At 45.7% G+C, this 16,004-nt stretch overlaps 1 protein-coding gene across 2 annotated transcripts in view; it reads right to left on the bottom strand.

Moving 5' to 3' along the window:
* Window positions 1-7,512, bottom strand: part of MAP1A (microtubule associated protein 1A) — a 50,483-nt gene extending 42,971 nt beyond the window's left edge. Inside the window, exons 1-2 of one of the 2 annotated variants that reach the window (XM_059482131.1) lie at window positions 7,377-7,512; window positions 2,484-2,585 (exon numbers count right to left, since the gene is read on the bottom strand). In XM_059482131.1, the coding sequence (XP_059338114.1) occupies window positions 2,484-2,585; window positions 7,377-7,512 (238 nt within the window). Of the gene's footprint in view, window positions 1-2,483; window positions 2,586-2,763; window positions 2,786-7,376 lie in introns of those variants that run through there. The other variant, XM_059482132.1, reaches the window with a different exon arrangement.
* Window positions 7,513-16,004: the final 8,492 nt, after the last annotated feature.

Here is a 16,004-nt window from a genome sequence, read left to right as displayed (position 1 = left end):
TTAAAAATAGCTGCTCAAGCAGAAACTGCAAAACTAACAGAGCATATAAAACTGCAGCTATATTCCAAAGGGTATTAACTGATAGTACATATGGAATGCAGACAAGACTGTTCACAGTTCACATTTTGCGCTTCTTCTAGATTGTATTATCAGTTGTGACCTGAAATTTCTCTTGTAGCAGTCTTTCCCACTTCCTCCCCACAAACCATGCCATAACCATAGCTTACTGCTGTCCCTGAGAGAAACCTGTCTGCATTCAAGATCTACCACCATCAAGTAAATCCTAGGATTATAGCATAACTCTTCAATTTAGCTTTTCAGCATTCAAGATACACTATCTCCTACACAATCTTCCTGTACAGACTGTCATTATTTTCCACAGTCCCATATAGCTGCTTAACACATTTTAAATTGTATCTATTATTCTCACACACATTCCTTTTGTCTCTGACAGATCATCTTGCTGCATTTCAAGATCTATGCTTATTGAATAAACATGGGTCCAGACAGGAAATGTGCAAATATCGAACTTGAGGCAAAGCTTCTTTCTAGACCCCCCTAATCCCAAAGCCTTTCTCTGTCTGGCTGTTCTGGCCTTAAGGGCTGCCAGAGAGATTTATTAGAGAAATTGTGAGTGCCAGATGTTCACACTTGCCACAAACCAAGGAGCCCCTACAGCTGTACCTCTGGTCCTCAGGTCAATCCATGCCTACTAGGATCCCCAGACCAGAATCTCTCACATCTCTACTGCTAAGTACCCGAGAGGCAGCTACGCTTTTCCTTTCCCAGAAATGTACCAGAGGAACAGACACTCTGTGGTGCTAGCTGGAATGTATAGTCCCACAGGAAATTCTGTAGGTGTGTAAATAAAGCTTTAAAGAAGAGGGCAGCATGACTAACACCAGGTTAAGCTTCAAGCTTTCAGTTCAGGACCAAGTCTCTATACACAGTGCATATCAAAAAAGTTTCTTTTTACCCATCCTTTTTTCAGTAACTTCTGCATACCAAAGCCTGGCCCCTAATTCTGTGGCCAAGCCATTAAGGCTTTCTTAAACAGACTTCATAGACTTAGATTCCCCAAATATTTTTGCTTGGTGGACTAAATCACTCGTCTACATGTTTGCTGATCTCTTTGAAGAACTACAAGACATTTGAAAAGCAGAACTTCCCTTTGCAGAACCAATGGTGAGTCTTCCAAGACAGACACTAATCCTGCCTTATATTTTAGTTGCTGTTTTGCTCAGTAAGTCTGACAGTTGGTTGACAGACTTGCTGTTCCCCAGATCCACCACAGAAACCTCTTCATAGACTGCCAACACAGTCATCATCTTTTGCTCCTCAGGAACAAAGCTAGGGCACGTTCATCACCCCTTGCTCCTCGGGGACTACACTGGGGAAGTGAGTAGGAGACATTTTGCTAACATTAATCCAGATGTTTCAACTCTGACTTAGAAGAATTCTTGGGCAAATGTTATACTCATGGTAATTTATTAGTGCTCTGCTCTATTTATACTATAGGCCCTGTTACAGCTACTTCAAACTGAGACAGATCTACTGAGTGTTTCAAATTATATGTTTTACACACTTTTATTTTTAATCCCGTAAGTGTACACACATGCACACACCAACTTGCAAGGAGAGAGAAATTCCATCTCCATGTTAAAAAGTCACAGAGAAGGTGAGACCTCTCAGTCAGTGGCACCTTTGAGAATAGTCCAGGTACTTTCCTTCACAACTGTCCATTAGGAGAACAGTTTCCCCAGTGGAAAAAACTCAGAAGCTTTGACAAGAGTGTAAAACATACAGTGAACTATAAGATGGTCTTATATAAACTAGGTTTTGCAAGTGTCATCTGTGCTTCTTATAGTAACTTAACATATGTTACATAAAAGTATTATAAACAGAGTTTAAGCTTTTCACAAGCTAAGCAAGCCAAATTTCTAATGGTTGGTGCCATTTTTATAATGCTCTTATTCATTTTTCTCAGGAAAGGGAGCTTCAAAAAGACAAATCCAAAAGGTCATTTGGCTACTCTTACACACTACTTGCAACACCTTTTGTGCATATGAAAACATATTTTAAAACCTCAGAGGAAGGGGCTGATAATAAATAGCTTATGAAGTAAACTACTTTGTGCCATCTGAATAAGATACAGAAAGATAGATAGATAGATAGATAGATAGATAGATAGATAGATAGATAGATAGATTCTAACTTCTAACTAGTTTAATAGGCATTAAAGCTGCACATTTTTCTATTCAACTCTATTCTCAGTAGTAAGGTCTGTCATTTTAAGGTAAATTAATTGCATCCAACACACTGTTAAGATTGTTTATCTTTCGCATTCAGCCCCGCAGAATCCTAGGCAAACAAATTGCTAATTGAATCACAATCAGTTTTATTCTTTGTTGTTGTTTTTGTTTTTTTTTTCCCAGACTCAAAACAAGAGTTAGAAGTTAATGCATATAAACCAAAAAGCTGACCTTTGACTTCAGAAGAAAACTGAGCCAGATGTCGATTTACAAAGAGCCGCAGTTGATGATTCAGATCACAGTACAGAGGATTAATGTTCCAGGAACGAATTCCTGTTTAAAAAAAAAAAAAAAAGGAAAAAGTAAGCTGTCCTTGTCATTACATCTACTCCAGAAACACAAGTGGAGAAAGAAAGGTGAGCAGGACACACAAAGACCAGGGATGCTCTACTAGATGAGCATCCTTAGGATGGAAAAGGTCTTCAGAAGCAGAGGACCATAAGATACTTACCTTGCATAAGACATTTCTTCCTGAAGAAATGAAGTGTTCCATGAAGGACATGCCGTGAGCAAGTCTCCATTCAACTTGGACTTCATGCAAGGGAAACCAACAAGAGATGAGGCCAAATGAACTACACTACCGCTTAACCAAACAAATACATGATGTTAGTTTTACACCTGCACTCTCCAGCACTGGTCACCGGCAGAGATGGGCTACTGCATTGTTCTGCTACTGAAAAGCCCAGAGACATCAGCTTCTTTGCCCTTACAGCCTGTGCATCCTCCAAGCCACAAAAGCCTCCCACTCCTCCAAGTCGCACTGCCCAATCACTCCTTCAAAGACACTGATCCCACTGGGACCATTTGAGTCTGTTCTTTAATCTTTATAATCTCTGCTGGCTAGATGCCTTCATATCACAGCGGGAAGATGCTTCTGCTCCCACAGCAAGTGGCACCAAGCCATACTGGGGAAGTCACCTTCAGACCTCAGTGTGAGCAGCAGCACATTCTGGGGGACACCAAGCACTACAGACCACAGATTTTCACACCCCAGTAGGGAGCAACCTTTCCAGGATGGTATGACTCTTCTACGCTGTGCCACAATGAACAAAAGCAGGATATCACTACGAATCTCCACTCCAGCATCTGGTGCTGATGCCTGCTGATGTTCAGACTTTGAAGGCCAATGCCACAGACTTCTAAGGTTAACTGAAACAAGAATTTCAGCTCCAGTATTTATTAATGCAGTCCTTACTAAGAGTTCTTTCACCATCTCTCTTGCATAAAATACAAAGTTTTATTGCCTCTATTATCTACTTTCTTTCAAAGTAACCACATTAATTTTCCATGGAGATATTCCCATTTACTGCAGTTCTAGCTCTCCATGTTGTGCAACAGCTTTTGCTGGCCACTGGTGGGAGAGGATCCTCAAGGATACACACTCCAGCTTTCTACACATAGCAAGACACAGTAGGCATTGCATCACACAGGTCAGTAGTCTCAAGGCCCGTAGAATCTACAGCAGCTAAAAAAACTTTGAGCTTAGTTTCTTTTTCTGGTGACAGCTGACACAGCAGAGTAACAAAGCTTATTTATTATGCTTATTTACTGACAGTATTCACTTCAGACTGCACAAAAACCTCCTCATTAAATCATCTGACCTTCAGGGAAAAAAAAAAAAAAAAGCCAGAAAACCAAACAACTTTCCAGCACTGACCCTTTCAATTTGGACATGGGATACAAATAAACAAAACAAAAATAGAGCAAGAAGATGGACAAAGTGCTTTCCTATCCTACACTCCAAGAGAGCATAATTTTTTAACCAACTGTCCAGCGTAAGAGAATCTTAATGCAGTACTCATGAGCTTTCTGACCCGGACAGGAACAAGGTGGCATTCTGCAGGGCAGATCCTGCTGACTAGCTGCTGTGTCATGGTCATGGTGTCCCACTGCAGCAATAAGTGCTATTTGAGGCACTGCTACATCCTCTAGATTGCAGAAGGAATAGGTGCTCTTTCAGAGCAAGAAAGGGAATTATCTCACTTGTTCTCATACTTGCAACAATTTATTCAACATTTCCTTTCCTACAGGTAGTCTGAATTTACCTATAATCTCTATAAATTTGTCACAATTTCACTTTATCACTCCATGGCACATGAGCCTTGCTGATTAGAATCCTGTACCATGAGAGTGCAGACTATATGACAATAAGGGTAAATATTCCAGCTCTTTGCAAATGCAAAGCCCAGATAAAGGACCACGTGACTCATCAGTTTTCAATCTCATTCTTTATGCCCTCGTGAATGATGTATTTCCTGCTGAGGTAATTTGCTTAAAAGATTTGGCCTTTCTCCCCAATACCAGATCTAGTCTTCTGGATATTGTTTCAAAATTGGACAAAAGTAACACAGTAACAGAAAAATAAAACTAGTATTTATTAGACAGTATTTTGGGAAAAATGTTGTTCAGATATCCCACAGATTCACAATGTCACAGCCTACAAAGCTCTACACATGGAAACAAGCAGGTTCCTATAATGCCCTGCAGCCACTATTGCATTCTTCCGAACCAAGGTATAGAAAGAAGTCTGGAAGAACATACTTGTTATATCAGTCAGGGTAAGAGATTTATCAACTGAAAAAAAAATCTTTGTTTGTTTTTTGTTTGTTTGTGGCTTTTTTTGGTTGGGTTTTTGTTGATTTTGTTATTTGCTTGTTTTTTTTTTTTTTTTCTTTTTTTTTTGGAGGGGGGTTTGGGTTTGTTTTGTTTGGTTTTTTTGTTTTGTTTTGTTTTTTTTTTGTTTTTTGGGGGTTTTTTTTGTTTGTTTTTTTTTTTTTTTTTTTTTTTTTTTGTTTTTTGGTTTTTTTATGCAGACAGGGTGCCATGGCCAACAGAACAGACACAAAACAAACCCTAGCTTTTTCATCCATTTTATATTCACTGCTCAGCAGCCTGTTCTACCTTCACAGGAGCCCTCTACAGCAGCTAACACTTTGGTAGGAATCATCATTTCCACATTGCTTGAACTCCCTCAATCAAGAGTCCAGCTCTCTACAACATCATAACATGCTGACTATTGACAGGTCTCAAGATTGCTGTCATTTTAACTATTCTCATTTTTCATATCTTTCAATTTGCAAATATTGGTCCATTTTAACTAGAGGTCATTCTCCCATTTCACAGTGGGGAAAGCTCTAACTTGCTGGAGGTGCTATTCCATGTAAGAGGAGAGACTGAAATCCAGGTTTCCAGCTCTGAGTGATTCACTTCTACTGCCAGTAACTTACTAATACTGCTGAAATGGCTCCCTCCGATGCAAATGAAAGAAGTGTTTACATTTGGCAGAATTTCAGCAGGTTTCTAGTCAGACAAGGCCAACTGCAGAACTTATCTCTACTGTGGCAGTTACAATTTATGTGTCAAACAGCAGGTTTTTCCTCTGCAATGGGAATTCTCTGGCATGTGACTGCAGAATTAGAGTGAAATCCTTTAGTTCCCAGTCTGATCTGTCACCATTTCAAAGATTCAGACAATGGATAAGGGTGTAGGTTGGCACACCAGTTCAGTGAAGTGCCAAGTGAAGATGACCATCCTGCTGGGCAGGAAGCAAGAGGGGCCCCTTCAAAGAAGGTCTTTCAGAGGCCAGATGGTCATAATCAGATCTACCACTCCTGAAGCCATCCCTTGAAAAAGGGAATGAAATATTCCTCATGAACAAAGGGGCCTGCCAACAGAGATAGCTGGAAAAGTGAATCAGGAAGTGAAGAAATTGGACAATATTTGACATTTTTACACCCACCCTTTTCTTAAATTGCACTGTCCATCTGTTCTGCAGTAATGCTGATGCTTGGGAAGAAAACAGTCACAGAATTATCTCTGAATAACACAGTTTGTCCAATAGTTATGACTGTTATTTCAAACCAAAGTGCCTTGGAAGTGGGGAGCTGAGGGGAAGAGTGAAGGTGAGTCAGAAAGCTGTTACTTTATTTCTCAAAGGTGTACTAGCTGCTTATTAGAACAAATGTGCCCTTAAGGTCCTGATGTGGTTGATCAGCTCTCCTTTGTCTTTTGCTCAGAAACTATCAGAAACTGCCACAAGGGAAGAACTGTCATTCAGCACCTTCTTCCCCCTTACTTCTAAACAACACTGTGTCTAATATACAAAGACTAATTCATTGCCAAGACCTCTGGATTTTACTAAAATATTGATAACAGAGGAGAAAAATATTATGGCAGACCTATCCTGAATTGTGTAATTCCCGAAGCAGTTCACTGTGTGTCACCCTGGTCCATGCAGCTGCTCTATAGACAGGGAGAGGCCATACCACAAGGGACCCTGTCCACAGCCGTCCCTGGGACCACAGCGAACAGTGCAGCAAGACAATTCCTCCAACAAGACAAAATTTTGGGGTAAGATGGAAAAAAGATGCAATCTTCCAAAGCACTAATAAAATAAAGACTGAGGGGAAGAGAACCAAGAAATGTCTTTAAGCTTTAAGACGTTCGAAAACTGCGTTAGTTACAAGTCACTAATGCATATAAAGCAATGATCAGGGGAGAAAAAGAACGGAATGCCGTCTGACGCCGCAGAGACCGGCCCCGCAGTGCGCCGGGGACCCGAGCCCCGCCCGGCCTCGCCCTCCGCCCGGGCCGCGCCGCTTCAGCCTCGGCCCCCGCCCGCGGCCCCGACAGCCCCGCAGCCACCGCCCGCGGGCCTGCGCCGCCGTCCCTCCGGGAGGAGTCGGATGAGGCCCAGCGGCCAGACGGCAGTGCCGCGGGCGGGGAGGGCACCGGCAGCTCCGCCTCGTCCCGGGCGGCGGCAGAGGACGACGCGGCAGGCGCGCAGTTGCGCGGCCCTGGGGCAGGGATGGGTCCGCCCGGCCCCGGCCCCGGCCCCGCCACAGCCGCAGTGCTCGCAGTGCCCGCAGTGCCCGCGGTGCTCGCAGTGCTCGCAGTGCCCGCAGTGCCCGCGGTGCCCGCAGTGCCCGCGGTGCCCGCGGTGCTCGCAGTGCCCGCGGTGCCCTCAGTGCCCGCACTGCCCGCAGTGCTCTCAGTGCCCGCGGTGCCCGCAGTGCCCGCAGTGCCCGCAGTGCCCGCGGTGCCCGCAGTGCCCGCAGTGCTCACCGCGCTCCAGCGCCCCGCGCAGCGCGCCCCGCTCCGGCTCCGTGCCGATCTCCCCGATCACGGCCAGCAGCGCGTGCCGCCCACCGCCCGGCGGCGCCGCCGTGACCATGGCGACCGGCCCCGCCGCCGTCTCCATGGCAACGCCGCGGCCGCTGCTGCAGCGCGCGGTCACTGGCGCGCGGCTCTTAAAGCGCCCCGAATCCCCCGCTGATTGGCCGAGCTGGCACGTGGTCCTGCACTACTGCGGAGGGGGCGTGGCCTGCCCCTCCTGGCCCCGCCTCAGCTCGCGCCCCGCCCCGCCCTGGGGCTCTCCCCTTCGGCCCCGCTCGGCCCCGCTCGGCCCCGCTCGGCCCCGGCTGCGGGAGCCTGCTGCTGCCGCTGTCCCGGCTGCTGCCGCTGTCCCTCCCGGCTGCTGCCGCTGTCCCGGCTGCTGCCGCTGTCCCGGCTGCGGGAGCCTGCTGCTGCCGCTGTCCCGGCTGCTGCCGCTGTCCCGGCTGCGGGAGCCTGCTGCTGCCGCTGTCCCGGCTGCTGCCGCTGTCCCGGCTGCTGCCGCTGTCCCGGCTGCTGCCGCTGTCCCGGCTGCTGCCGCTGTCCCGGCTGCTGCCGCTGTCCCGGCTGCTGCCGCTGTCCCGGCTGCTGCCGCTGTCCCGGCTGCTGCCGCTGTCCCGGCTGCTGCCGCTGTCCCGGCTGCTGCCGCTGTCCCGGCTGCTGCCGCTGCCGCTGTCTCGACCCGGACCTGGTGCACCCGCACTGCCTGCCCAAGGCAGGTCGTGCCGGCGCGGCGATTGCCGGTGAGCTCTCGCCGGCGCTACGGCGCGGGGTCTTGGTTCCTTCCATCACGATGGACAGAGCGGTACAGCGACCAGCTCGGATGCTCAAAACCGTGAGCGGGGCTCAGACCTTTGAAAGAACAAATCAAGGGCGAAGGGGTGTTGGCTTGTAGTTTAGTTTAGAATTTAGTCACTTAAATACAGAAATCCACGGAGATTTTTAAATGCTTGATGTTGAGTTGTTCCAATACTCGCAATAAAGCCATAGAAGACAGCAGTTCTAAAGACTCAAGGCTTGGTATTATCATTCACCTTCCTTATCTCTTCACCAGCAGATCTCCTCCTGGTGGTTCTTCCTTCTAAGAAGAACCTGTTCAATTAAAAGCAAGTGTATCTCCAAGGATAAATAATGGGATTTCCCAGATTCCAGACCCATGAGCTACAAGAACAATCTGAGCTTTGCTAGCTGCCAGTGCAAAGCTGATGTGAGCTGCCCATGACTGTACTGGCAGGCCACGGTGTATGTAGGAGTTCTCACTATCTGGGGTGGCCAGAGAGGCCATATCTTTGGGCACAAGTCCTTGTTGCTCACAGTTCTGGCCAGCCACTGCTGAAAAGAAGTTCAAATCAGATGGCCTTAAGCTGAGACATAAGAGATATGGATTAGATACTAGAAAAAGTGTTTCCACTGTCAGAGTGGCCAGGCATGGGAACAGGTTGCCCAGGGAAGTGGTGGAGTAACCACCCTGGTGGTGTTCAAGAGGTATCTGGATCTGTATCTGCATGATGTGGTTTAGGGGTTACAGTGGTAGTGCTGGATGGATGGTTGGACTGGGTGATCTTGAAGGTCTCTTGTAACCCTGGTGATCCTATCATGTTATGCGCAAAAACTGAGCAACCCCAATGCATGAGACTTCTACAGGCTGAAGGGAGAGCCACCAAAAAGTAGTTTCAGGTAGAAAAATTTGTATCTTTCCTGACAAAAAAGGAAGAACCACCCTGTGCTGATGTCCTTGTCTGGAAAAGCGACCCAGCAATTATTAAATGACACAAGTCAGCAATAATATGCAGTGTTTCCTAAACCAGTGTCAGATTCTGCCCTGCAGTGCACAGGATTTCCACAGGTGAGCTATAGTTTATAAACTTGATGGGCAGAGAAGTCACCATCCTGTTCTCTTTCATTCTTTTGTGCCCACCAAGACTGCAGTTGAAACCTCATAAGGTTCAGAAAGTTGGCACTTTGGCAATCATATATGAACCTATAGTGCCACAGGACTCTGACAAAAGATAGTCAGGAAAAGAAACCAACCACAGAAAGGGAGACAAATATAAAACAATTATCTCTGCAGGCTACAGCTGATGCTACTAGCTTATGGAGTTTTCTCAAATTAAAATCTTAAATCAAAAGGTTTTAGATAAATTAGGAGATGATGCAATAGGTCTTTTTCACATTAAACTATGGTGACATCACAGGCTATGAATTTTATGAACTAAACCTTGTAAAGAGGGAGAATTACTTTATCACAAGGGTTTTTATTCATTTCTGTGTGTTGTAACCTGCATGGCAGCAATAATTTAGTTTTAGAGGACTGCACTGAACAGGTAAATAAGTGATTAAAATAGTAAACCTGGAAATAAATTCTAATGCTAGTACATTGAATTCTATCATGAAAGTAGGATTTTAGATCATGGAGGGAAAACATGACAACAACACATGAAGGTGAAAAATATTCAGATATTTTCATACTAGCTGATAGAAGTACCTTCTGTTTTCTGGTGATTCAGTCTTAGTACTTGCTGCTTGTTTTTGACATGGTAGCTTTCCAGAGCTGCAGCTTTTCACTGCAGTGCAGAGATGCTCTTCCAGCTGGCTTTCTGCCAAGGAGAAATGAAACAGGAGACATGCAAACTGGAGTGGAAGCTTAGAAAGAATATCCAAACAGAGACTATTTGGGGAAGACTTTACAATTAAAACACTAATTCTGCAAATGTGATCCATTTGCATTCTTCTACTGTACCATCAATTAATACAATGATGGTATTACTCTTGCTTTCTAATGTGAATCAGAGATATCTGTGGTCATGGTAGAATTGCAGTAGAAAAGGCTTGTGTCCTAAGTGTGTGTGCACTGCATGAGACAGTGAAATTGGGTATTTCCAATTTACTGAGTTCCTCCTTTCCCCTGTAAATTCACACTCCAGAACCATATAATAGAACTGTATAGAAATTATGGTGTAAGCTTCTGCTTTCATGCACTGCAGCAGTAGCTGGCACCACCATGAAAATCAAAAGCTGACTGTGCTGAATGCAGATATTAGAGGTCCTGACAAACACCACAGAAGGAGAGTGGCAAAAGCAGACTAAAGGATTACTTCAAACGGAAGGACAACGAGTCACAGGTAAATAACCTTTATAAAAGGAGATTTAGAAAGTAGGATCAAAATAGTGCCAAAAGGATTTTCATAATACTGTGAGAAGAACAATCTACACTATTTCAATTCCTCAGTCCTTCAGCCTGGAAGGATTACTTCCTGTGCTTGCCAGCTAAAAATTTCCAAGTAAATAAAAATACTTCAGGGAATCAGAGACCTGTGACAGTACCCAAGTGAGGATAATGCCTTTAACGGTGGTGAAATATAGTATCATTTTGGCCGTGACATTTCTAAGAAGCAGAGAAAAATTGGGTGACTACCTAAAGGGACTTTGTTCAGGTCTTGATCTCTCCTGTGGTGAACACAGCCATCCCTACATGGAGCACAAGAAACCAGCATTGATAATGCTTTTATATACAGATGGAGTCTTATGGTTGTTTATACTGACACTTCCAGAATGTGTTGTAAGATGGAGAAACAGAGGGCTAACCATTTCAGTTTGACCAAACCACATTTTTGCTTCTGTTTAATCCCATGGGTAATCAGACTACTACTCCTATCCTCCCATTTTTGTCTTACAGAAAGTGTGGCAAGATACTATCTCCTGTGCAATTTGGAACAAAGCTCTGATCAAGGCCAGGATATAAGGGCCAATGAAATTATCAGGTATAGTCTTTGTATCAAGTGACTCAGCTTTGGAATTAAAGGACATGTTTATCAGGCATTGAAAGGTACTAATTTGTACTTTTATGGCAGTCCTTCTTTGATGCCAAGGTGATTTTTAATCAATTAAATATCGAATACAAACTGGCGAGAATCTGTACCTCTTTGTTTCATCTTTCCACATAACTAAAGTCAAAATAATACAGCTGAAATGGTCAGGCAAAGTACAAGTCTAAAAAATCGAATATTACTGACATTTTTTGCAGACTAAACTGTCCATGTAGGTTGCCTGCAGCCTTACTGAACATTGCAAAGAAATGATGATGCCACACTTTCCACCATAATTGTGCGTGTTTTCACAACTTCTCCTGCTCAGTTTTAAGTCAAGCACTCATTTCAACATTTCTCCAGAAGAAGGTGCAGACAAACTGCACGATCCCAGCTTGTAATGAAATAACTTAATTGCAGTATTTCGTGGTGCATTTTGTGCGATTGACTAGGTTGCTAGTGTTCAGAGAAAGTGATGTGCATGTAAATAAAGTGAACGCTTGCGAAGTTAATTTGGTTTGGCAACCGCAGCCCCGTCTGGCATGATGGAATATCTGAGCGTTCTCTTGTGGCATTCACGTGGTGAACGCTTTCGTGTGAGCAGCCTTCGACAGATTAAGGACACACATACCTTGCGTTACCGGTAAGAGCCGTTGCCGGAGGGGGCAGGACCACGCCCGGGGCGGTGCCGGGGCGGAGCGGAAGGCGGTGCCCGGGGCGGTACAGGGGCGGTGCCCGGGGCGGTACAGGGGCGGTGCCCGGGGCGGTGCCGGGGCGGAGCGGAAGGCGGTGCCCGGGGCGGTACAAGGGCGATGCCCAGGGCGGTACAGGGGCGGTGCCCGGGGCGGTACAGGGGCGGTGCCCGGGGCGGAGCGGAAGGCGGTGCCCGGGGCGGTACAGGGGCGGTACAGGGGCGGTGCCCGGGGCGGTACAGGGGCGGTACAGGGGCGGTGCCCGGGGCGGTACAGGGGCGGTACAGGGGCGGTGCCCAGGGCGGTACAGGGGCGGTGCCCGGGGCGGTACAGGGGCGGTGCCCGGGGCGGAGCGGAAGGCGGTGCCCGGGGCGGTACAGGGGCGGTACAGGGGCGGTACAGGGGCGGTACAGGGGCGGTACAGGGGCGGTACAGGGGCGGAGCGGAGGGTGGTGCCCGGGCGGTGCCCGGTGCGGTGCGGTGCGGGGCGGTACAGGGGCGGAGCGGAGGCCGGTGCGGGGCGGTACAGGGGCGGGAGGCGGGCCGCGGGCCGGTCCCGCCGGCGGCGCCCTCCTGATGTCAGCGGAGCAGCGTCAGACTTGTTGGTCGGCCCGGAGCAGCTAAAGGCAGCGGCCCGGGTCTGGCTGCCGCCGTGTTCATCACCCGAGTTCTGTTGCTCCGCGGAGTGCCGTCGGGAGAGCGAGCAGCTCTGCGGCGGGGCCCGGGAGCGCTGGGGCGCCGCAGGCCCCGTCTGGGCAGCCCCGGCCGCGGCCGCTGCGCTCGGGGCGCCCCGGCGGGGCGGGACGGGACGGGACGGGACGCTCCGAGGAGCTCCGCGCAGTCCGGGAGCGACTGCGGAAGGCGGCGGTCGCTTCAGCTCCCCCGGGGACGTGGGTGTCCTGCCGGCGGCTCGGGGTGGCTCTCCCGTCGGTAGCTCGGCGGGCCGGACTCATGGCCCACGAGAGCGGTCAGTGCCCGGCACTGTTAGTTCTAAAGTCACGGCGCAGAGAACAGTGCGTACGGAAATTGGCCGGGTAGCTTTTAAATGCGTCTGCATCACAATAATTGCAATACACAGCACAAAACATAAAGCTAGTTTTGCAAATACAAGTAGCATCCTTAGTCTTTTACCAAGGTTAGCTATCTTGCTGAGTATCTTCGTTTGTTGTAACTAATTCTCATTTGAAATCGGGATCTGGAATTTGGTCCTTTTTCTAGGAACACTGTCCAGTTTTGAAGATGAGGCTTGGGGCTGCATTGGGACATGGAGAACCAGATTCAAAGTGCAAGAAATGAGGAGTAGCAGTCCTGCTTATTGGCTCCCATAGTTAGTGGTTTGCATTGGAAAGGAGCTTTTGGATGAAAATCAATTACAGCCTCAGTGTGCTATTGCAAATTCTGTAAGATACAAGAAATTTGGAATCCTCCAAATATGAAAAATCAGACAGTCACCATACTTTCATTCATTGGAAGTCTGGTGTTGGACATGTTTTGTTTGAAGCAAAAGGAAGCAAAGATTCATTTTGCTCTTTTATTCTTTCTTAGACAAAGGTAGTCATGCCCTGTTCCTAGTTTATAATTAGACTCAGATAAAAGGCTATCTGCTGAGGAAAAATACTTAAATGAAGACATATATTATAAACAAAGCAGAGCATTTATTTTCATAGCATAATAAAGCTGGGAAAAGTGGGATTACAAATTTGACACAAATAATGGGGAGTCAGCTTTAAAACACACACAGATTTGGCATTTACAAATTTGTCCATCTGGATTGAGTTTTCAATTTTGTCCTATTCTGGTTCATATAAAAGAACTGAATTGCAAAAAAACGACTGGAAGGAGATTCTGGAGATAATGTAGTTCAACTTCCCATTTCAGACCAAGATCAACTATACCCATTTGTTTTACTTAAAAAAACCCCAACTTAAATGTTAGAAATGGCATAAATTTTAGAACTTCTTTAGGCTTACTTTTCAAATATTTTTGCTTATTTCTGTTTAGTCTTTAATTTACACCTACTTACAGTTCATGAAAGCAAATTCAGTTGTCCTCTAAACTGTGAATATTAATAAACAAATTATTTGCCATCAACTTTTTTTCTATCTGGAGAATATTATGATACCCAACTCTTTTGCCGTCTTCTCACTAGATGCAGGGCTTAGCTTAGACCATGCCAGTGGAGAGTAAAAGAATTACTTCATGCATCTAAGGTCTGCATACTACACACAAGTATAATGCTGTTTGCTCCTTTTTTTTTTTTTTTTTTTTTTGTGGCAGCAGAATGACACTGACTCGCTTTGTGAGGCACTACAGTCCCCATTGCTTTATTTTGCAGAAAAACTATACAGCCCAGCAGCCCCCTCCTGAATTTGTGCAGTTATTTAATTTTATATAAAATTGTTCTTACCTGCATTGTACTTTGTCCATTTTCCAGATCATTAAAAAAAAAAACAAAAAAAAAAAACTTCCTTCTAGTACTTCTAGAACCTCTCAATTTCAGATTGCTTGTGGATTAATAAGTGTACTTATTTTGTGACCAAAGTGATTAAAGAAAACAGTGGACTAGGAACAGCACGCTAATGTTTGAACCTTCACTTAAATGTACTTGTTTTGAACTGAGGATTATTACTTTCTGAGGATGAATACCAAACAAGTTTTTTCCTTACCTTATTGAAACTTCATCACCTCTATGCTTCCCTAGTTTGCCTATGAGAGTCCCATATAGATACAACTTACTATAGTAAGTTGTTACTCTGCCAGGTACGTCCTGTTGCTCTGACACAAGATATCAGATCAACTGTAGGCACCTTGTCTTTTGTTGGGGAAGATGAAACAGGAAAGCCTTGCAAATATGATTGCTTGGCAAAAGATTTTGAGAATATAGAAACTATAAGCGAGATTGAAATGAAAGCAAGTTTTGAGATCCCTCAGTTACTGAACAACTGGAAAACAAAGGTGTGGCCGGCTGAAGGTGATCCCCTTTTGATGAAACAATACCCTTTGCCTGCAGGCAGGTCTAAGGGCCTGACCAGACTCAGCCAGCTTGGCAGAAGGGGCCCAAAGAGGAGTTTTTAGGGTTTAAAATGTAGCACAGTATGGTAATGTAGTGATTCTTATAAGTTGTATGGAAATGCTATAGGATTTGTATCTTGTACTAGATTGGTTAGTGAGAACTAGAATATTTAACACAGAAGATGATTTATTGTATTGTAACGGGAACTTACTTACTTTTCTATGCTCTTACCTCTTACTCTTGCTTCCTGTTTCTTAGCTCTTGCCTTTTACTCTCTTACCTTCTTTGAGTCCCTTACGCTTTCCTCTTCTTTTCTCTGGGGCCTGCACCGAGCTGTGGCTGGCGGCTCCCAGCAGGGCCCTGCCCCCAGGCCCTGTGCAATGAACCCCAAATCCCAGCAGGGCCCTCTGCAATAAACCCCAAATCCCAGCAGGGCCCTGCACCCAGGCCCTGTGCAATAAACTGCAAGTTCCAGACCTGGCTGCAGAGATCTCTGGTCTCCGTCCATCCCGACCGTGCCACCCCCATCAATCCCACAGTCTTTAGCGATCTGTGTAGGCTGGTAACTCCTCTCCTTGTCTTCCAGATACAAACCTAATTTGTCTGAGCATTTGTTATCAAAGTTTTCAAGAATTTGAAAGGAATTTTGAGAAAGTGGCTGGCACATTTGCTGTTTCTAGTCTTCAGTATCCGCTGTGAGTTTTGTAAGGTATCTGTTAACCCTTCTAAAAAAACCCATTTCAGTAATACAGCTTAATATACATGCTAGCGTATCTTCTAATATACAAAGGAGCATCTTCTGGGATTTGAACAATCAGCCACTAAAGCATCCCTCCTGTGTAGCAATTGCAAATATTTTTAGCCTTTTTAATGTTCTTAACATGCATGTGCAAACTTGGATTTCACATTACACACCAAATTTGTAACATACTCATATTTACAGTGTTTCGCTATGTACAACCTTTTATCTATAACGTTGCACAATAAGAGTTTCTTTCAGGTCAGGTACCATTTTTTCCGATTCTGTGGTTTTGGTTCTACAACAAATTTTAAAATAAAATGTACAGAA

This window comes from Ammospiza nelsoni, chromosome 14 (assembly GCF_027579445.1).
Source record: "Ammospiza nelsoni isolate bAmmNel1 chromosome 14, bAmmNel1.pri, whole genome shotgun sequence".
Lineage (NCBI taxonomy): Eukaryota > Metazoa > Chordata > Aves > Passeriformes > Passerellidae > Ammospiza > Ammospiza nelsoni.
Note: the sequence above shows the minus strand (reverse complement) of the source record. Positions and strands in the feature narration are given on the sequence as shown.